The sequence below is a fragment of the Dromiciops gliroides genome, chromosome 2, assembly GCF_019393635.1.
Source record: "Dromiciops gliroides isolate mDroGli1 chromosome 2, mDroGli1.pri, whole genome shotgun sequence".
In the NCBI taxonomy this organism is placed as follows: domain Eukaryota; kingdom Metazoa; phylum Chordata; class Mammalia; order Microbiotheria; family Microbiotheriidae; genus Dromiciops; species Dromiciops gliroides.
Window position 1 is genome coordinate 321635113 of NC_057862.1, and position 21915 is coordinate 321657027.

General features: G+C 36.8%; 1 protein-coding gene across 2 annotated transcripts in view; it reads left to right on the top strand.

The window, feature by feature from the left end:
- Window positions 1–21566, top strand: part of G3BP1 (G3BP stress granule assembly factor 1) — a 39259-nt gene extending 17693 nt beyond the window's left edge. The window contains exons 2-12 of one of the 2 annotated variants that reach the window (XM_043986962.1): window positions 2843–2956; window positions 3542–3623; window positions 4363–4536; window positions 11078–11168; window positions 12169–12262; window positions 13462–13663; window positions 15492–15593; window positions 15949–16060; window positions 16234–16362; window positions 16444–16574; window positions 18936–21566. In XM_043986962.1, coding sequence (XP_043842897.1) covers window positions 2862–2956; window positions 3542–3623; window positions 4363–4536; window positions 11078–11168; window positions 12169–12262; window positions 13462–13663; window positions 15492–15593; window positions 15949–16060; window positions 16234–16362; window positions 16444–16574; window positions 18936–19142 — 1419 coding nt within the window. In that variant the 5' untranslated portion in view covers window positions 2843–2861 and the 3' untranslated portion in view covers window positions 19143–21566. The remainder of the gene's footprint in view (window positions 1–2842; window positions 2957–3541; window positions 3624–4362; window positions 4537–11077; window positions 11169–12168; window positions 12263–13461; window positions 13664–15491; window positions 15594–15948; window positions 16061–16233; window positions 16363–16443; window positions 16575–18935) is intronic. The other variant, XM_043986963.1, reaches the window with a different exon arrangement.
- Window positions 21567–21915: the final 349 nt, after the last annotated feature.

Here is a 21915-nt window from a genome sequence, read left to right on the forward strand (position 1 = left end):
AATATCTAGTGTTCCTTGTTGTTATTTACCTCTGCAAAAAATGGAAGTGAAAGTACATTCATTGGTGTATTCTTTGGGGCCCCAAGCCTTGCTCATTAAGCTTAGTGTTTTTGTTGTGGAGGGCTGTATGGGATGGGATTTGATTCTGTTTACATTAATACTCATTAAATCTCTTACTATTTTTCTTTAGTTGGCTTTTTATCAGTTTATATGTCTTCCAATATCTCCCTATGTTCTATCATATTTATGTACCACAGTTTGTCATTCTCCAGTCAACAGACATCTTGAATTTCATTTCTTAACCATAGCAAAAAAGTGCTTATAAATACTTTGGTACATTTATAAATAAATGGGACCTTTTTTGTTCATGATTATGGAATTTATAAATGCCACAAATCTTTCTGGGCAAAAAAGCCCTCAGCCCCCAAACAAACCTGAACTCGAGAATGGTTACTATCATTTCTTTGAACAGCTGTTTGTTTCTAAGCTTGCTCAGTAAGAGTTGTTATAGCAAGTCTTTTCCACCACCAGGTTTTTAGCTGAAATAGAATTATAAGATGTGGCTAAGGCCTGAACAATTTAAAGTTGACATACGTGTCTGTGGTTTTCATGTCTAGATAAATTAGAAATAAATTCTACTTTCATAGAGAATGAATAGACACAGGATTTAAAAAACTGTAAAACAGAAGCAGATAATTGGTAGCCCCTAGATTTTTGAGTTAAATTCTTTCTTGAGAATCAAAAGAATTCTACATTGTTTAAGTAATTTTAACTTCCTGTTTTGCATAAAACAAGCATTGGTAAAAGGAACATTTATATATATGTACATATCTATATTTAGTATGTATATATATAAAATGGACCTATAAAATAGGAAAAGGTTGAAGGTTAGGGTTAGAAGGAATTGTAAGTTGTATCTGAAATTAGGACACTTAGTACTGCTTTACATAGTTCTTTTTTTTTTTTGTCTAGGCTTTTTTATAGATTATTCTTGAGTAGAGATGATTTTAAAAACAGTTTGTTATATTTGTAACCAACTCGCTTCGTTTGTAGCATGGATGAAGAATTAGCTTAAATTTTAAAAAATTACTTCAAATTATAGCTTTTTAGTTGGGTATAGAAATCTTTTGATCCCTCTTCATTTTTTATACTTATTCAAATTGAACTTGGACAAATTAGCATAATTGATTTTGAAAAAATACTATCTGACATTAAGCTTTGGTGTTGGTGTAGGTTGAGGTCCTTGTAGTATAAATAATGCTACTCACTAAAAATGTTAAATTCCTATCATCTGTCATAAAAAACATAAAACTTACTATAACTCTTAGCTTTTAATGAGGTAAAACCAAAGTAATTAGTAAATAACAAGAAAAAAAAAGATGATTTGCCTCTTCCTCTTAAAGACCTATCTGGAAATTTTAACACTTTGATGCAGTTTTTCCTTCTTTTCCCCCATGCCCATTAGTATATATTCAGCTGTGGTTTTGCTTATTTCACTGTTACCTCATACTGATATTTCCATATTTCCTTTTAGGTTTCAATATTTGCTGGTTTTAAAATGAGCCCCATGGTATTTTCTTTAAATGGATATACTATAATTTAGCCATTTTCCCTTTTTTTTGAGGGGCGGGGCAATGAGGGTTAAGTGACTTGCCCATGGTCACACAGCTAGTAAGCGTCAAGTGTTTGAGGCAGAATTTGAACTCGGGTCTTCCTGAATCCAGGGCCGGTACTCTATCCACAGCGCCACCTAGCTGTCCCCCCATTCTCCAATTTTTGAACATAACTTTCTATTTTGGGGGATATTACAAATGAATTAGCCATGAATAATTGTACAGACACACAGAGGAGAGGCTGACTTGGGGGGATAGAATCCTAGCAGAGGAATTGCTGGGTCAAAAAGTATGATCAGTTTTGTGATTGTTTATCTGCTCTTCAGAATGTTTATACTAGTCTGTTCTGGACCCTTGCCCTTTAGGCGAACCTCAACTTCAATTCTGCAGGAATTGTATTATAAATTGTATTATTTCATGACTCGCACCATTTCTAAGAATTTTTATTTATAAATCTAATTCTAAATATATTTCATTTTATTTTTGAAAATTCTGTAATTTTGTTTTAAATTTTAAAAATCTATTTTATGTAAATCTAACCTTGTTCTATTTTTCTTTCATTGATAAACACATGTATATGTGGAATCTCTGAATTAAGAAGGTTGGCTAGCCCAATTTAACTTTTATGTGAACACTCACTGTGATAGATTTATTACTTCCTGAGGTAAACAGTTTCTTTGTTTAGAAAGTTTTTCCTTATTCATTTGAATGCTTCTTCCTTGGAGTTTTATTTTAGTTATGGGCCAGTCCTCTGAACCTACACAGGATGTCTGTTTTCTTATGGTAGACCTCTAGATATTTGAAGGGCTATTTTTTAAGTGTCTTCCCCTTCCCAAGTCCACATTACACTGTTGTCTCATGCATCCCATACGGTATAAAGCAACCCAACCCAACACTAAACACTTCCACAGTACAATAAAAAAAATTCTTCCTTCCATCCTAGACTTTATAGTATGTTGACTAATATCACCAAAAGCTTGTAAGAAAAAATTATTTTTCATCTAAACCCTGCGTTTTTCTTATGGTTGAGTAAATGATTTCAGAGGGAATATAGAAGGAAAGCCCACTGAGTATACTTGTTCTTCTAAAGTGACTTATAGGCTTAAGTACATGCTTCTTTTTAAGTTACTCTTATTTTTGATTAAATATTATCTATTTTGTGGTTTGTTATTACATATCTTGTCTGAATGCAGAGTAAATACAGATTAGTTATATTTTTTTTCTCCTAGGTTGCAGTTGACCAAAGAGATGGTTATGGAGAAGCCAAGTCCCCTGCTGGTCGGGCGGGAATTTGTGAGACAGTATTATACTCTGCTGAACCAGGCACCAGACATGCTGCATAGGTTAGGCATTCCTTTTTGTTAACCTGGACAGTTAAAGAATGTAGAGAAGTGTCATGATACAGAAGAAAGAGCAATGGCCTTTAAATCAGAGGAACTAGATTGGAATTATTTGTTGCTTATTAAAAGTAATTTTACTTTTGTTTCCTCATCTGTAAAATTTAGGGTGATGATACTTTTACTGATTGTGTGGCTGTGGAGGAAAGTGCTTTTGAAATAGCCACTATGCACTTAAAAAAATTTCTCAAGTGTACCCTGCTTGAGGACTATACAGGCATTTGTTCTTTAAAACACATACACACAGGGGAAGCTAGGTGGTGCAGTGGATAAAACACTGGCCCTGGATTTAGGAGGACCTGAGTTCAAATCTGGTCTTAGACACTTGACACTTAATAGCTGTGTGACCCTAGATGAATGATTATTCAGCTGGTCATTCACCCTTATTGCCTAGCAAAACAAACAAACCACATACACACAAGGCTACACTTACTAAGTATAAAGAAAACTTGGATAATTGAATTAGAAGGAAGATTTTAAGAATAAAAAATTAAGCAAGATTTTTGAGGGTCATCAGGTCCTGTTTTATAGGTTTTATGGAAAGAACTCATCTTATGTCCATGGTGGTTTGGATTCCAATGGAAAACCAGCTGATGCTGTCTATGGACAAAAAGTAAGTATTTTGAAACAACTGCCAGTTTTTTTCTTAGGCTATTGTTAAATCTAATAACGTCAAAACAAAATGTAAAATTTCGAGAAATATCTATTTCTAAATAGACTCACCTTGAACTGACCAGAATTTATTTATTGGCATGGGATTTTAAGCACTTATCTGTAATTAGCTTAAAAGAAGAAAAATTTTAAATCAAAATAATTACACGATTATTGGTTTATGTAACTTTTATAATAGTGTCTTGGTTTTTGGTTGTTTTCTTAACCTTTTGTGATAGTTGGATAATCCTAGAAATCAGGAAATTTTTTGTACATTCAGTGCTTTCCAAGCAACAGTTAGTGGAAAAATATATGATCAGTGATGAAAATAATTTCTGCACTCAACTATCTTAGAACCTAGTTGGGCTAAGTGGGATTTCTACATAAGGATATGATAAACAGGTAAGTAGAAGAAATCAGGTTGGGAAACAAGGACAAGGTGGCATTTTAGCTAGGCCTTGAAGCTGGGTGGAGACATGGGAGATTAGGGGGAGGAAATGATTAATGTAGTGAAATTATTAAGAAATCTTGGAACTTTTAGCCATGGGTAACAGAATTTCCTAGGGTTAAAGTAAGAAGAGAAAGGTGCCCTTGAAACTACAAACTTGCAACATGAATTAATTTTACTTATTTTGGTCTCCTGTCAAAACTGACTGAACAGATTTAAATTGGGTTAGCTGATTGTTGCCTGGGTTCTTTAGGAAATCCATCGGAAAGTGATGTCCCAAAACTTTACAAATTGTCACACTAAGATTCGTCACGTGGATGCTCATGCTACCCTCAATGATGGTGTTGTGGTCCAGGTGATGGGATTGCTGTCTAATAATAACCAAGCATTTCGGAGATTCATGCAGACATTTGTACTTGCACCAGAGGTATGTATTGATGTGAACTGTCAGTTTTAATGTTGTGACCACCTCAGATCTAAAGAAATAGTGAATTGGCACACAACTACTGAAAAGGACTTAAAGACTACTTAAAACTCATAAGTTGGACTGCTTTTATAATAACCAAGTTAACCTCTCTTTCTCTTGTTTGATCTGTCTCAGTAGTTCTTCTTATGTTACAGTTGTCTGATTTGGAACTCGAGTCCATTGCTTTGGGTTTTTTCAGTGGGTGGACATAGATCAGTTTTAAAAAATGGAAATATAAAATGGGAAAGAGGCATTTGCATCCCCTATCTGCAACAAGACACATTTAAGATTGAATATTAAAAATTAAAAAAATTTTATTTTTTTAATAAAATATTTTATTTTTTTCCAGTTACAAGTAAAAATAGTTCTCAACTTTTGTTTATACAAGCTTTCCAATTTCAGATTTTTGTCCCTCCATCCCCTAGACAGCAGGTAATCTGATAGGTTTTATATATATGTACATAAATAACATTAAACATATTTCTGCATTAGTCCATGTTATAAGAGAAAAATCAGAGCAATGAGGAAAAACCTCAAAATAGAAAAACAACAGCATCCAAAACAAAAGAAATAGTATGGTTCAATCAGCATCTATACTCCGCAGTTCTTTTTTTTTTTTCCTCCTGGATTTGGAGATCCTCTTCCATCATGAGTCCCCTGTAACTCTTCTGTACCATTGCATTGGTGAGAAGAATCTAGTCCATCACAGTAGATCAACACACAATGTTGATGATACTGTGTACAGTGTTCTTCTGGTTCTGCTCATCTCACTCATCATCAGCCCACACAAGACCCTCCAGGTTTCTGTGAACTCCTGCTCATCGTTTCTTACAGCACAATAGTATTCCATTACCTTCATATACCACAACTTGTCCAGCCATTACCCAATTGATGGGCATCCCCTCAACTTCCAATTCCTTGGTACCACATACAGAGCAGCTATAAATATTTTTGTACATGTGGGTCCTTTTCCCTTTTCCATGATCTCTTTGGGAAAAAGACCTAATAGTGGTATTGCTGGGTCAAAGGGTATGCACAGCTTTATAGCCCTTTGGGCATAATTCTAAATTGCTCTCCAGAATGGTTGGATCAGTCCACAACTCCACCAACAATACGTTAGTGTTCCATTATTTTAATTGAATATTTTTTTGTCAAAGGAAACTCATTGTGAGACAGCTAGTTTCATTGTTTGGCAGTTCTGATTAGTAGGAAGTTCTTGATGTTGTCATATTGAGCTGCTATTGGCTTCCATGTAACTTTGCTATATAGAATTCTAATTCTTTTACATGATAGCCCTTCAGACACTCGGACGTTTCAGTTTCTCCTCTCACTTGTTGCGATGCAACTGTTCTTTTTTTTTTATTCTGAATAAAATTTTATTTTCCAAAATATATGTAAAAACAAAATTTTAACATCAATTTTTAAAAAACTTTGAGTTCCAACTTCTTTTCCCCCCTCCATTCCCACCCCCCACCCACAAGAACTCAAGCAATTCAAAATAAGTTATACATGAGTAGTCATGGAAAAATTCCCATATTAGCTAGTTGTGAGAGACAACAGTCAAAAAAACCAAAGCGTCAGATTAAGGAATTGTCAAAGAGGAAATGAAAAAAATTTTTTTAAATGTGTTTCCATCTGTTTTCAGATACTATCAGTTCTTTTCTCTGCAGATGGGCTGCAATCTTCATAAGTCTTTCAGGGTTATATTGGATCATTGCCCTGCTGAAAATAACCACATGCTTCCCAGCAGATCATCCCCCACTATTGCTGCTGTTTTGTATACAGTACATTTCATTCTGCTTCAGTTCATGTAGGTCTTTCCAGGTTTTTCTGATTGTATCCTGTTCATCATAACCTTTATATAGTACCTTAAGCTTGACAGAGAATTTTCTTCATAAAAGCCCAGCAAAGTAGGTACCATACGTTTTTGCCATTGTAATCAATCATCATAACTATTTCCCTCCATCCCACTCCCTTCCCATGACATTTCCTCTATCTTCTTTTTACCTATTCCTCCTTAGAAGGGTTTTACTTCTGACTATCCTCTCCCTTGCTCTGCACTCCCTTTTTTTCACCCTTTCTTCCTTGTCCTCTTCCCCTCCTATTTTCCTGCAGGGTTAAATAGATTGCTCCTCCCAATTGGGTATGAAAGCTATTCCCTCCATGAGCCCACTCCAATGAGATCAGGGTCCTTGAGCTAATTCTGTGTTCTAAATTTTTTTCCCTCCCTCCCTCCTCAACCCTCCCTATGAGATCAAGCAATTCAATGTCATACTGGTGCAGTAATGCAGAACAACTTCATCTTCCTTGAAAGTGTTTTGTTTTTTACTGCTCTCTCCCCCAATCTGCCCTTTCCTTCTTCCCTTCTCCTCTCCCCCTTTTCTGTCTCCCCCCGCCCCAGGACAAAGATATATTACTAAACCTACTTGAGTAGTTATGTTAGTCCTTCTTTGAGCCAATTCTGATGATATTCACTCCCCAACTCCTTCCCCCTCTTCTACTCTCCTCCATAAGCTTTCTTCTTGTTTCCTTCATGTGAACTATCTCTCCCCTTCTCCCTCCCCCAGTTTATTCCTCCTACACCTCAACCCTATTTTAATGATGTCATCATCATTAGTTAGGTGGCACAGTGGACAAAGCACCAGCCCTGGACCCAGGAGGCCCAAGCTCAAATCCAGCCTCAGACTTAAGATACCTACCCTGTCTGCCCTACAGAGAACAAAACAGTGCTTTTACAGATATCATCCCTTCATATTCAGTTTAGCCCTGTCTTCTGTGACTTTTTTGTGAAGACTTTTTTTTGTTTTGTTTTTTGGTGAGGCAATTGGGGTTAAGTGATTTCCCTAGGGTCACACAGCTAATAATTGTCAAGTGTCTGAGGTCACATTTGAACTCGGTTCTCCTGAGTCCAGGCCTGGCGCTCTATCCACTGTGCCACCCAGCCACCCCTGAATTTCTTACTGAGATAGTTCTTATGATTTCAAAGTATTATCTTCCCATGTAGGAATGTAAACAGTTTGATCTTTTAATATCCCTCATGAAGTCTTTTTCCTGTTTACTTTTTTATGCTTCTCCTGGATCTTGTATTTGAAAGTCATTTTCTATTCAGTTCAGGTCTTTTCATCACAAATGCTAATCCCATTTTTGCCTCTGAAAAATTATACTCAGTTTTGCTGGGTACGTGATTTTTGGCTGAAGTACCAGTTCCTTTGCCCTCTGGAATATCATATTCCTAACCCTTAGGTCCATTAATGTAGAAGCTGCTAGATCTTGCTTTATCCTTATTGGAGCTCCACAGTATTTGAATTCCTTTTTTCTAGCTGCTTTTAGTATTTTTTCCTTGACCTGGGAGTTCTGGAATTTGGCTATAATATTCCTGGAGGTTTTCCTTTTGGGATCTCTTTCAGGAGGTTATCGGTGGATTCTTTCAATTTCTATTTTAGCTTCTGCTTCTAGAATATCAGGGCAATTTTCCCTCACGGTCTATTGGAGGATGGTGTCTAAGCTTTTGTTTTGGTCATGGTTTTTAGGTAGTCCAATGATTTTCAAATGATCTCTCCTAGATTTATTTTCCAGGTCAGCTGTTTTTCCAAGGAGATATTTCACATTGCCCTCTATTTTTTCATTCAGTTGGATTTGCTTTACGGTGTCTTGGTTTCTCATAAGGTCACTAGCTTCCATTTGTTTAATCCTAATTCTTAGGCAGTTATTTTCATCAGACAGTTTTTTAATCTCCTTTTCCATTTGGCTTTTCAAACTGTTGACTTTTTTCTCATGAATTTCCTGCTTCATTTTCATTTCCCTTTCCATTCTTTCCTCCTTTTCTCTACATCTTCTTTCTATTTCTCCTACTTTCTCTTCAAAGTGCCTTTTGAGAGGTTCCATGGCCTGAGACCAGTTCATATTTTTCTTGGGAGCTTTGGATGTTGGAGCTTTGACCCTGTTATTATCTTCTTCTGAGGTTGTATTGTGGTCTACCTTACCCCCAAAGAAGTTTTCATTGGTCTTCTGCTTTCTCTGCCTACTCATCCTGGCTTACTATTTCTTGGCTTTTAACTCCTTCTTAAAGTGTGGCTCTGCTTCCAGGACACTGTTCAAGCTACAGGGTGGTGTGGGGGATGGTTGGGCTTCTTAGCCTCCCTGGCCTCCCTTTCATTTGATTTTAAACTCTCCACTGGGGTGTGTGGGGGGGAGGCCCCCCCTTCTTGGCTCCGCTCCTGTTCTCAGCTTCAGAGGGTCCCAGGTGTTTGGGGTTGAGGAGGGGCAGGTTTTAATCTCACCTGGCCTGTTCTCAGGTCCAGAGATAACCTCAGGCCTACTTTACTAAGAAACCAACCAGCAAAGCTTTCTGTCCTGTGGTTCTCAGCTTCCAATGAGACTGCTCCCTTGCTCCCCTCCCCCACCTGGGTTTCCCGCCTATCAGGATTTCTTCCTGGTTTGCCCGCTGGGGTGGGACAGTCGAATCCTTCCTTCCCCCTAGTCTACTGGTACCCCTTCACTTACTTACACCCCCCCCCCCCCCAGTGCTGCAGCTGATTCAGAGGTGCTGGGGCAAAGGTGTGTAGGCCTGACTGCGGGGTTAGGCTTTACTTTATTCGTGGCCCAGCACGGCCCCCTGAATCTATCTCTAGCTGGAGAAAATTCTCAGCCAGTATTTTTGTGTGTTTTTCTGCCCTGAAGGTTATTTTATTGCTATTTTTTGGGGTTATTGTATCAGGAGCCCTGTGCATTTAATGTCGTTCCTCTGCCATCTTGGCTCTGCTCCCCGGGATGCAACTGTTCTTATAGAACATGATTTTGAATGTTTTCGTACCATTATGCTTAATCTCTTTTTTAGATAATATTCCAGTTTGTCATTATTAAAAGGTGAGGCCTAGAATGAATTGAACGCAACTCATTGCACTTGGCAAAATTATTTTCATAGTACTGCTTTACGTTTCAGCTCAGAGGAGGTCTTAAGGCTTGACAATCATATTAGAATAAATTCTCTATTTTACTAGACCTCCAGATGAGCCAAGTACAGAGTACTGTCTACGTCATGGGTCCCACACCTACTTGAATAATTTTTTTGTTTGTTTTTTGTGGGGCAATGAGGGATGTGACTTGCCCAGGGTCACATCTAGTGTCAAGTGTCTGAGGCCATATTTGAACTCAGTTCCTCCTGAATCCAGGGCCAGTGCTTTATCCACTGCCCCACCTCGCTGCCCCCGCCCCAGTCTACTTGAATGGATTCCTTAGAACCTGGGAGTTGAGCTGCAACATATTTCTTGACTTAAACCATGCCCAACAACCCCAAGACAGCTGATAAAAAGCAGCCTGGGAAGGGGAAAGCCTTTGACTGAGGAGATTAAAATTAAAGTAAAGGAAAGTTCCCTGGGATCTCAAGCTTTCAGCCAAAAACCTAAAACTTTTTATGTCTCCTTACCCAAATTACCCATAGCTGGGTCCCAGATTAATCTACCTGAGGGCAGAGTTTAACTCGAACTGCCCTAAGACTTCTCCGCTGCTTTTTGGTTCCTGGTCCATAGCTCTTTCCTTTGAAGCCTGTTCACCAAGTGGCTAGGGTCAGTCACATCTCAGCACAATAGCTTCTGTCCCTTGATCCTTTTAGCAAAATGAAGAGGGCTCCATCAAAACAGCAACAAAGGACAAGCAGGAGCCTTTCTTACTGACCTATCCAGCTATCTGGGGCCCTCCCATTGTGTCTAGGTCATAGGTGACCCTCTTTGGGGCCTCCCCGTAGCTGGTCAGGACTTTGGTATTCTGCCTAGCTGCAAACCAGGGTGGCACTGCCCTTTCTCTTCTTTTCACTGCCTGTATTATCAGCTGCTTCTTGTAGGCTGTGTGCCTCACTGTTGGAGGTAAAAGTACATCACTATTTTCCCCTTACTCTATTACAGCCAAAGCCGTCACTCATCCCTGAGCCTAATACCTTTGAAGGTAGTTTTCATTGCTTTATTTAGCCTTTTGCTGTTGGCCTTGTTTGAACTTCTACCTGAAGACTTCATGTTAATTACTCTCATCAGTATTGGATAGCATTAACTGAATTTGTATTTGAATGCTTGTTTTTGTCCATACCTTTTTCCTAATTTAAGGGATCTTAAATATACAGATCTGTAAGGATGTTAATATGTAGTATTCAAGAAGTGATGATGTATATGTTTTTAATTTAATTTAATTTTTTATTTTTTGTGGGGCAATGGGGGTTAAGTGACTTGCCCAGGGTCACACAGCTAGTAAGTGTCAAGCGTCTGAGGCCAGATTTGAACTCATGTCCTCCTGAATCCAGGGCCAGCTCTCTATCCACTGTGCCACCTCGCTGCCCCTGTATATGTTTTTATAAAGCACATTTAAAGCTTTGCTAAGTTTTTATGGTATTTGAGCACAATAGATTTTACTCCACTCTGTTAAAAAAATGGTATAAGTATAAGTCCTTATACTTCAGATGATCAGGTTCTTGCAATGCCAGCTAAGTGATTGTCTTTTCTCTCTTGCTTTTCAGGGTTCTGTTGCAAACAAATTCTATGTTCATAATGATATCTTCCGATACCAAGATGAGGTTTTTGGTGGTTTTGTTACTGAACCCCAAGAAGGTAAAGAAAACTACTTATGGACTTCGTTTTATGAGTTTGTTGGTCAGCTATCAGTGTCTTGGGGCTACCACATAGAAGCTGGCATTTTTAGTTCTTTGATCACTTTATGAATCTTTTTCATTTTAACTTTTAGCTGAATTAAAAAGTATTTTTTTCTTTTTAATTTGAATGGGGAAGGATCTACACGTCCTTATCGTTAACCACCTTGTGCTAGAAGCAGCTCATGGTAGTTAGTTGTTAAAATTTCAAAGTATTTACACTGTGGACATTTGCAAGCCTACAAATCAGGGGTTTGTTTATGGTAATAAAGTAAATTAAACTTAAAAAGTTTATACCGTATATACATTTTCTCTCCCAGAGAGCTAGTTGTTAAATATTTACTAACATGCTCCTAGGTCTATATGACAAGACCATCTAATAGGTTCCTTACAGTGGTCTTTTTGATGTGTGGGTAACTCAGTCCTCCTGGTTGAGGTTTAAGATGATTCTACCATACACCCCATATTTATTGATTTTTATTTAGAGGGCAAGGGAGGTAATAAATAACTTTATTAATAAGAAAAATGTTGTGAATGCCAGACATTGCACCATATACTCTGGGCCTTACCTATAAATTCTGTTTTTTAGCAAAATTAGAGTTTTCACTGAGAGATATTCCATAAAGAACTAAGACTTTAAATTGATTATAAAGGAGATCTGGTAACTAGAGTTGCTTTCTCATGTATTGCATATGTCTTCAAAGTTTTACCTAATTCTTTTTTCAAATTTATATCCGGGGGCGGCAGCTAGGTGGCACAGTGGATAGAGAACCGGCCCTGGAGTCAGGAGGACCTGAGTTCAAATCCGGCCTCAGACACTTGACACTTACTAGCTGTGTGACCCTGGGCAAGTCACTTAACCCCAATTGCCTCACTAAAAAAAAAAACAACAAACAAACAAATTTATATCTGTCAGTTGAATAGTTGTATAATTTAAAAATCATTCTTATTTCCCAACTTAGAATCTGAGGAAGAAGTAGATGAACCAGAAGAAAGACAGCAGACTCCTGAGGTAGTTCCCGATGACTCAGGAACTTTTTATGACCAGTCTGTCAGGTAAAGAAACTTTCTTAGAACTGAATAGAAACTTGTTTCTATAATCAATTTCATTGTATTTTACACACAAATCTTAGAAACATGCATTCTTTAGAATCTTTAGATTCTTTAGTATCTCTAGAATCTTTTCTAAGAATGAAAATAGTGCTTTGGAGTGTTTTGAGCTCTTAGTAGTAAAAACAACCTTGAATTTATTTTTTATAAATTAAGAGACGAAGCAGCATAGTGAATAATAGATAATAATAGACTTGGAGTTAGGAGAAGGTTCATTTCCTCCCTTTGAGATTGTTGTGAAGTCCAACTCTTCGTGACCCCATTTGGAGTTTTCTTGACAAAGATACTTGGTGTGCTTTCTCTTTCTCTTTTCCAGCTCATTTTATAGTTGAGGAATTGAGACAAACTAAATTTAGTAAAGTGTCTGAGGCCAGATTCTGACTCCAGGCCTGGCACTCTGTCTACTGCATCACCTAGCTGCCCCACCTCTGGGATATCTCCTGGCTATTCAGACATAGATAAGTCACTTAATCTCACAAAGCCTCAGTTTCCTCATCTGTAAAATGGAGAATATTTGAACTCTTACCTCATAGGGTAGTTGTGAGAAGTGCTTTTCAAACTGAAGGACTACCTGAATGTAAATTGTTAATGTTATGAAATAGGTAATACTCTTCAATGTGTCTTATTTTTGCCTTACACTCAAGAATTTGCCAAAACTATATCAACCATATGTAAAGATAAAAAAGTTTAGGGACAACACTCTTGTATGTTGTTGTCATAGTTATTGAGCATTGTGTTAAATGCTGTATGTCTTCCTTGAACTTAAGAGTCTAATTGGAAGAAACAATGCAGCATGACAAACAATAGTAAGAATTAAATATTATAAGACAGGATTGTGCTGAAATGAAACATTGTTTTGGATATTTAATTTGAGCCAATTTTTAATGGTTATAAAATGCTTTTTATATATTGTATACTTTATTGGAAAAAGAGGAAGATGAAGACTTTTATTTTTTAGACAAATGAGTAGGCATTTAAAAAAAAAATCCACCAACCTGTGACTCTTCCTTTCTCCAGTCTTCTGGAGAATTTACTTCTTGGTTTTTGTTCATGGCTAGGGTCAAACCCCTGGAACTAAGACACAGTCAGCATTACTGTTGGACTCTAGGAAAATAGAATGACTTGTTGATGTTTCACATTACAAGCAATGACTTGGAAGAACACCTAGAGGAGCCTGTTGCTGAGCCGGAGCCAGAGCCAGAACCAGAGCCTGAGCAAGAAGCTGAACCTGAAATTCATGAAGAAAAGTCTGAACCAGCTTTGGAAGAGCCTGTTCCTGAGGATACTCAAAAGAGCTCTTCTCCTGTGCCTGTGGATTCTGCTCCAGCAGTACAGGAGGACTTGAGAGTGAGTAAGATTAGTAATTACTATACTGCCTTCCAGCATCACCTATTTTTAATGATCTGGTCATTGTGTAGTGTATATACACATTAGTGAAAGTTCCTTCATGTTAAATTCTCATAGTCCTGCCTGTCTGATAACAAACTTCAAGATGCTTAGCATTTCTTTTTTAAAATAAATTTTGTCTTTTTTTTTAATACAACTAAAATCTCCTATTACCTTTCAGAAAGTCATCCCATGTAACAAATATTTTTCAAACCCAGATAATATAGGGAGACAAAGAGTAACTGATATTCATCAAAAAATTCCCCAAAATGTAACAGCTGGGGAACTTCTCCACCTCTACAAAATAATGGGATGGAATGTCTTCTCATCTTTTTGGAGCTATGCTTGTTCTTTATAAATTTGCAACATTCACTTCATGTTTCTTGGTTTTTTTTTTTTTTTTTTTTTTTTTTTGTGTGGCAATGGGGGTTAAGTGACTTGCCCAGGGTCACACAGCTAGTAAGTGTTAAGTGTCTGAGGCCGGATTTGAACCCAGGTCCTCCTGACTCCAGGGCCGGTGCTCTATCCACTGCGCCACCTAGCTGCCCCTTGGTTTTTTTTTTTTAACGTTGTCATGATATATATATATATTTTTCTTGGCTCTCCTTAATTCCCTGTATCAGTTCGTGTAAATCTTTCCATGCTTTTCTGTATTCATCATACTTGTCATTTCTTAACTACACAATATTTCATTGCGTTCATATACCAGTTTATTTAGCTGTTTCCCAATTCATGGGCATTTGCTTAGTTTTTTATTTTTTACTGTTACCAGAAAGTGCTGCTATAAATATTTTGATCTATATTTGGACTTGTTATCAATGGCCTCTTAGAGTATAAGGCTGGTGTTGAAATCTCTGGGTTAAAGGATACGGACATTTTAGTTGCTTTATTTGCATAATTCCAAATTGCTTTCAAAAATGGTTGTACTGATTCATAGCTCCACTAACAGTCCACTAATTGTGCCTATCTTCCTACAGCCCCCTAACATTGACCATTCCCATATTTTTTCATCTTTGTCACTTTTCAAGATGTGATGTAATAAGTGGTATATGGTATGTGAAAACTCAAGTTACCTCAACTGTTTTAAAATAATTTTTTCCTAATAAGTTCATCATAGCCTTATAACCCATACATCCTTCATCCCTTCCTTTTAATTTCATTTGTACTTTTGACTACAACATTGTCCATCCTGCTGCATTTTGCCTATTCAGTACCTTTCTACTTATCCCTTCATATCAGCCTATTAAAAATTTAACCCCTGGACTCTTCATTTGTTGGGGGAACATGGTGATTACCTCCCCTCCTTTCTTTTCTTGCTTTCTTCACGTATGTGGCACATTTATTTCATTTGTAGTCATGTTTTGTCTTGTTGCTATCTTCCCCATGACTCCTGTCTCCTCTCCTCCTGCCTTTGCCTTACAATTTGTATTTTGATTAGTTAAATCATTTTCTGATCCCTTTATCTTAGTTGTAGAATGAATCCTTTTTCCCTGGGGAAGTATTCCATATTATGATTTGTTATCTTTAATGAAACATTGATTCTTTCTTAAAGCAATTAACATCTTGGTCACTGTCATTTTAAGGATTGCTTAGGTAATTTTATTTATGTTTGGGTCTCTATCCAGGCATTAAGGCACACCTTAAGGGTGAAAAACACTCTTGAAAGCTGGAGTAGGTGGCTTTATAAACTCGTATTGGGAATATCTGCAAGGATGATTTCTACTTCTAAAGCTTATTATATATTTGTATGTTATGGCTAATTTTTCTTTGTTTACATTACTTCCTTTAGACATTTTCCTGGGCATCTGTGACCAGTAAGAACCTTCCACCTAGTGGAGCTGTTCCAGTGTCTGGGATACCACCTCATGTTGTTAAAGTACCGGCTTCACAGGTGAGGTTGTAATATTTGAAAGCTGGATGGGCCTACTCTTGATTTTACTTTTTTTGTGTGTGTGTGTGTGTGGAGCTATGAGGGTTAAGTGACTTGCCAGGAATCACACAGCTAGTAAGTGTCAAGTATCTGAGACCAGATTTGAACTCAGGTCCTCCTGAATCCAGGGCCAGTGTTTTATCTACTTTGTCACCTCGCTGTCCCCTTGATTTGACTTGAAGCATTCTTTTTGGTTCTCTAGGATAAAGGAAGAAAATGGTCTAAAGATTATAGCAGATAACTTAAATTAGTTGGGAATTCTAGCATGGTGTGAGATTTGTTTATTTGCATATGACTTAAATTGTTTTTAATTCAGGCTCGTCCAGAATCAAAACCGGAATCTCAGACACCACCACAGAGGCCCCAGAGGGACCAGAGAGTGAGGGAACAACGAACTAATATCCCACCCCAAAGGGGACCCAGACCAAGTAAGAGGACTTTAGGAAATATGATTTGTCTTAAAATTTGATTTTTGTTTTTCAGACTAGATAATGTGAATCATTTTCTGTTGGCTAGAGCCTTTCGTGATACATATTTTACTGAAATTTTTCTTGATTCTTTCTTTTTTTTAATGACTTGAAGCATTTTGTTTCTTTTCAAGTTCGTGAAGGTGGTGAACAGGGTGATATGGATACGAGGAGAATTGTGAGATATCCAGATAGTCACCAGCTTTTTGTTGGAAATCTTCCGCATGATGTGGACAAAGCAGAACTAAAAGATTTTTTCCAAAGTAGGTTTACTGAATTGTTGGAACTTGGGTGGAAAGTGTATGTTCTCCTGGCATAACAACAGGCCTAACAAATGACCGAAGGTTTCTGTGTTTCGTTCAAAGGTTATGGGAATGTTGTGGAACTTCGAATTAATAGTGGTGGGAAGCTACCCAATTTTGGTTTTGTGGTGTTTGATGACCCAGAACCAGTTCAGAAGATCCTTGGCAGCAGGGTATGAATATTTTTTACATTTAATATTGTATTTCTAAGTAGTCATGGCATATTGGTAGTGAATGTGTGTATTATATATTTTTAAATATTTCATGGCCCTCATTTTATGAGACTATTCATTTTTCTTGTTAGATTTCACCAAGTGACCACTGAATTCCTTTTTGGTCTCCTTAATACTTTTTTCATGTGAAATATTAGAATATTAAAGTACATGAAACTACATAAAGCACCTCTGCCGCCATTTTGTAAATGCAAAACTATTTGTATAGGTAAAAAGCAAGATATTCAGAAATACTCTCACATTCATTCCAAAATGATGTCCTGTAGCCTAGCAGTTATTATGTACAAACCAGTAATTGTAATAGAATGCGGAAATAAAAAAAGGTATGGGTGTTGTGGTACGTGAGAGGAAGGACTAAAATAATGTTGTCCATTGTTTGAATAAATTATTTGACCCCTGGTTTTTGTGTAGAGATCAAAGCAACTCAATACTTTAGGAAGATTAATTTGGTCTCAAAAGAGAATAATTATGTAGATCATAGGGTGGTACATTGTTTGCATTTATATACACGTTAAAATTTCCTAGAAAAACTCATCTACAAAACCTATTGGTTTTGCAGGTTATATTGTGTATACCTTTTTCCTAATAATTTTAGCCACCAATAGAAAAATTAAGCACAACTTGATAAAGCTAATCTAAAATTTGATATTCTTATCCACTTTTTATTTCTTTTTTTTATATTTTAATTAAAAGAAGCAAATTTGTAAATAATGGAGGTTTTGATCTGAGAACTTAGAGAACTTCAAAATGGCCTGACTCAGGAGGAGTTGGAAAAGTTGAATTCCTTGTTTTTCCTCCCTAGTCTCTGAAAAATGCTAGGTATAAATAAGCATCACCCCAGTTTCTGAGCACTGGAGGAAATTGGATTAAATAATATGGTAATCTTCTATTTATAAAACGCCATTAATTAGTAAACAAAATTTTAAAGTACTTTAAGGTAACTGTTGATGACGTTAGACTTGATAGTATCTGAGTTGGGAGGGTTCATGTAGTCCAATGTTCATTTTACCCACGAATAGGCCCAGAGTAGAGATGTGGTATGTCCATATCGACCCTTAGCTTAATGGCAGAACCCATTGACCCTCCTTGGTCTCCCATCTACATGTCTATTAAGTCAGATCATATGTTAATATGAACGTCATGGTTTTAAAATAAGTTCCTTTTCAGCAAGACTTAACAATTCTTTTCCCCTTCTAGTTATTATAAACTCATAATTTTAGGACCATCTATTTGGCATATTTTCCTTGGTGAGGATAGTCAGAACCCTAGGAGTATCCTGACCAGCAGTCAAGTTAAAACACAATTTCCTTCTCTCTGTTGCTTTGCTCTCCTTGGTTAAAAGATGAAGAATCTATCCTTAATTCCCTTCCTCACCTTTCTTCCCTCTGGGTGCATATACTTGCTTTATGTTTTTTAATGATTTAATCCATTCTTTTCTAAGCTTAACGTAAAGTGTTTGGTCTTTGTATTTTGACCTTATTAACTTCTGTTGGATTGATTGTAAGGCCCTGGCAATACAGCAGTAGTGTCTTCATTACTTATCTTTATTATCTGGTACCTAGCACACTGCTTTGTCTACATAGCTAGCGGCACTTGGTAAATAGTTTCTAAAAAAAATAGTAGAATCCTAGAATTGGAAGGGACCTTAAAGATGATGTAAGCTTGAATTTTCTCTAAAAGATCCTTGGCAAATGATCATCTAGCTTCCACTTGAAACTTTGTGTCAAAGCACGCTTTAAGTATTAGGAATTAGCTTTAAGTATTAGGAATTTCTTTTCCTTCCCCCTTCAGTCTCTCAGTTTTATATCTACTAAATGACTGAATCAGGCTTCTTTTTAACTTTTCCCATTTGTATGTTAAAACAAATTAGTTAATAGCCTTTCAGAAGCTTAATGTTTCTTATCCTTAATAGCTCAGTGTTTGTTCTATTATTACATAACTCCAAACTCTTTTTTTTCTTTTTTTTTTTTCATGTTTTTTTCCCAAACTCTTAATAGAGTTAGAGAGTACCCTGCCTTTAGTGGAAGCTGGTAGGAGAACATGTATCCTGAGATAAAGGCTTTTTAAGGCTAGCCTAGAAACCAAACAGAAGTACCTTGAAAATTATAAAATGTTGTATGAGTGTCCAGTAGCATTGTTCTTAGCATACTCGCTTTTGTTTCTATGTTCTGAATGCCAAACAACAAGCTTATAATATAAATCAACTTTTAGAACAAAGGTGTTGCATTTTTGTCCAACTTACATTTTCAGTGTTTGGTGGTATTCAGGAACTGTAATTGTAGAAATCTTTAACTTTTACAGCCCATCATGTTCAGAGGTGAGGTGCGTTTGAATGTTGAGGAAAAGAAGACACGAGCTGCCAGAGAAGGTGATCGTCGAGATAACAGACCACGTGGACCAGGAGGCCCACGCAGTGGGCTAGGTGGTGGAATAAGAGGACCTCCCCGTGGAGGAATGTCTCAGAAACCAGGATTTGGAGCTGGAAGGGGGATTGGTCAACGTCAATGAATTCAGCACACAGATCTTCACATGATGGCACAAACCTTTGCTCCTGCAGCATTGTGAATTTCAGCCTTGGGTATCTTGGAATGTGACCCTAGCCTGTTATATAGACTGCCTACGTTTGATTCAATTTTCAGGCCCTTTTTTTTTTTGTGTGTTAATGGTTTTTTTGTGTGTGTGTGCTGTTTTCATTTCCCGCTGCCCCTCTAAGTCCTTGTCCCCAATTCCAGTTTTGTGGAACAATATTTTAGGAAAAGTCAATTTTAAAAGAAGAAAAAATCCTGAAATTCCTTGCTCACCTCAAATATACGGACTAGATTTTTTTCTTCTTCTTTTTTTTTTTTTACAACAGCGGTTTTATCCCAAAGGACTATATAGTTTGCTTTATAACTGATATTGGAATAATTTTCTTTTTCCTTTTCCACGTGTTCCAAGAATCTGTCAGAAACCCAGGATTTGACAAACTTTTTGAGGGCAGGAAAAAACCCCAGTTTATTGACAGCCTTGACTACTCTCTGGTTTGGAGTTATTGCCACTGGAAAAATTGACAGTCACACTTTTCTCTGTGGCATGGTTAAAAAATGGAATAAAGGGTATTCACAGAACTTTTTTTTGCTTTTGATACGTGATCACACAAAAATGAATTCTAAACTACTGTTTTTACCACTTGGAATTTTGGATTGTGGGATAGGTTTTAAATGTGTAGAATTCAACTCTTTAAAACGCTTTTCCTGAATTTGTGGAAAAATTTTTTTATTGAAGTAGGGAGTTTTTTTTCATGTTTTAGTTTGTATTTGTAAAAAAACAAAACAAAACAAAAAAACAGCAAAATTGTTGTGCCTTCTATTTATCTCTCATTCCAGTTTTGGCAAATTGTTTAAAAATAAATAAAAAATAAAAACATCTAGATTTGCTTTGCAGGTTCAGAGTATGTGGGAATTTTTCCCTGACATGTTTGTTACATTCTTTTCACCTTAAAACATCATCTACATTATAATATTTTATCAAGTGTTCTCACTTAACTACTGGGTCCTTAACGGTATACAGAAGAACAATTTAAACTGGAATGCTTTTGAGGCACTCTTGATTGGAAGAGAGATGATTTTTATCTTTAGGCCTAAAATTAGTCATCTTATCAATTAGTCATGACCAATATCTGGTCCATAGTTACAGCATATTAGAAGGAATTTGAAAACCTTGTGCTGGAGTTCTGGCTAGCCATCACAGAAATTCATAGCTGCCTGATGCATTTGTCTTAAGCGATTCTTTTATTAGTGTGTAGGTATTATTTTCAAAGTGTGAATTCTTTAAAAAGTTTTAGGATGGAAGGTTCATTTAAGAACTAATTGTGTATTGTGATATAGTTGGTGTAGGGAGGTTTATGTAGGATTTTATTTACATGCTTGTGAAACCTAGCTTTGATTTCTCTCTGTTATTTGCCCATACAGCAAAGCTATTTTCAATCCTAAATAGTTTTCAGGGGATCTTTTTTAGGGGGAGGGGAATCTACATATTTTCCTACCTTGTAAGGGGATTGGAAAAGTTCACTTTATTTTGAAACTATTAGATTGTGTTATAAATTGGTTGTTGGTATACAGTTTGTATTTGGAAATTTGGTTGAACAATCATATCCAAAGAGTAGTGGTTAATTGATTGAACTCTAAGTGGAAAGGGGAGCTCTCCAATCTCCTCAGGAGATTGTTTTGTCATCCCCCGTTTTCATTATTAACTTAGATAAAAGGCAGAAATACTTATAAAATTTACAGATGACATGAAGCTTAAGTGCGGAAAGATCTTTGCAGACCAGAATGATGGGACTGAATCTGTTAAGATAAATTCAGAATCTCACGTGTTTAAAAAACATGAAATAGGTAAACTGTTGCTACTTCTACCTGAAAAAAGTTTTAGTAAAATCGCATTAATATAGTGTCTAGAATGAAGGCGCTGTTAACCTTGTCTACTGCCTTTTTCAAACCTTTTCTCTTCTAGGCACTGTATTTAAGGAAGGATATTGACTAGCTAAAACATGTCCAAAGAAGGCCAACAAATTAAAGGGCCTGGGAGCAGCTATCAGGAAAGGAAGGGAGGATACAGGGAGGATTTGATTATGAAGCTAAATAATTTCACAATGCTAGTAAAGGAATGAAAACTGTTCAAGAATTAGTGAAATCAACTATAAGGAATTGATAAGCTAAATGTTTATGTATTTGCACTTGAAAATTGAAACTATTTTGGGTTATAGAGATGACAGGTACATTAGATATGTTCAAACCCTGTTAGGGTTTTTCACTGTACTTTTTTCCCCTTAGGCTAATAGTCTTAGTATTTCATACAACATACAGTGCAGCAAATATATGACATTTGTTGAATTACTATTTGAATATAAATTAAAGCTTGATATCAGTGGATAATTCATAATCCCAGAATCCAGATGCCATTGTTTACAGTTTTTTTTTTCCTTTTTTTGCTCTTGGCTTACTGTCATGGTGTACTGAGTTTTAAAGTTGGCAGTAAAAGAGGAGTTGGGTCCCTAACCCCCATTACCCATTACATGGATCTTGGGATTAATCTTCCCTCAAACACCTTTCCTATCCATGGAGCCAGCTCTGCTGCTTCTCTGCCCTCTTCCCCACCTCTAGGACTTGAAAGGGGGAGAGTGTGAGTTTGTGAAGTGTGAACTTCCTGATGCTGTAAGAGAGCAGGCTAAGGGTATGAGTGTTGGGAAATATCTAAATGTTGGATTGTGGGGAGAACTTTAAAATCATACCTAGCAAAATGT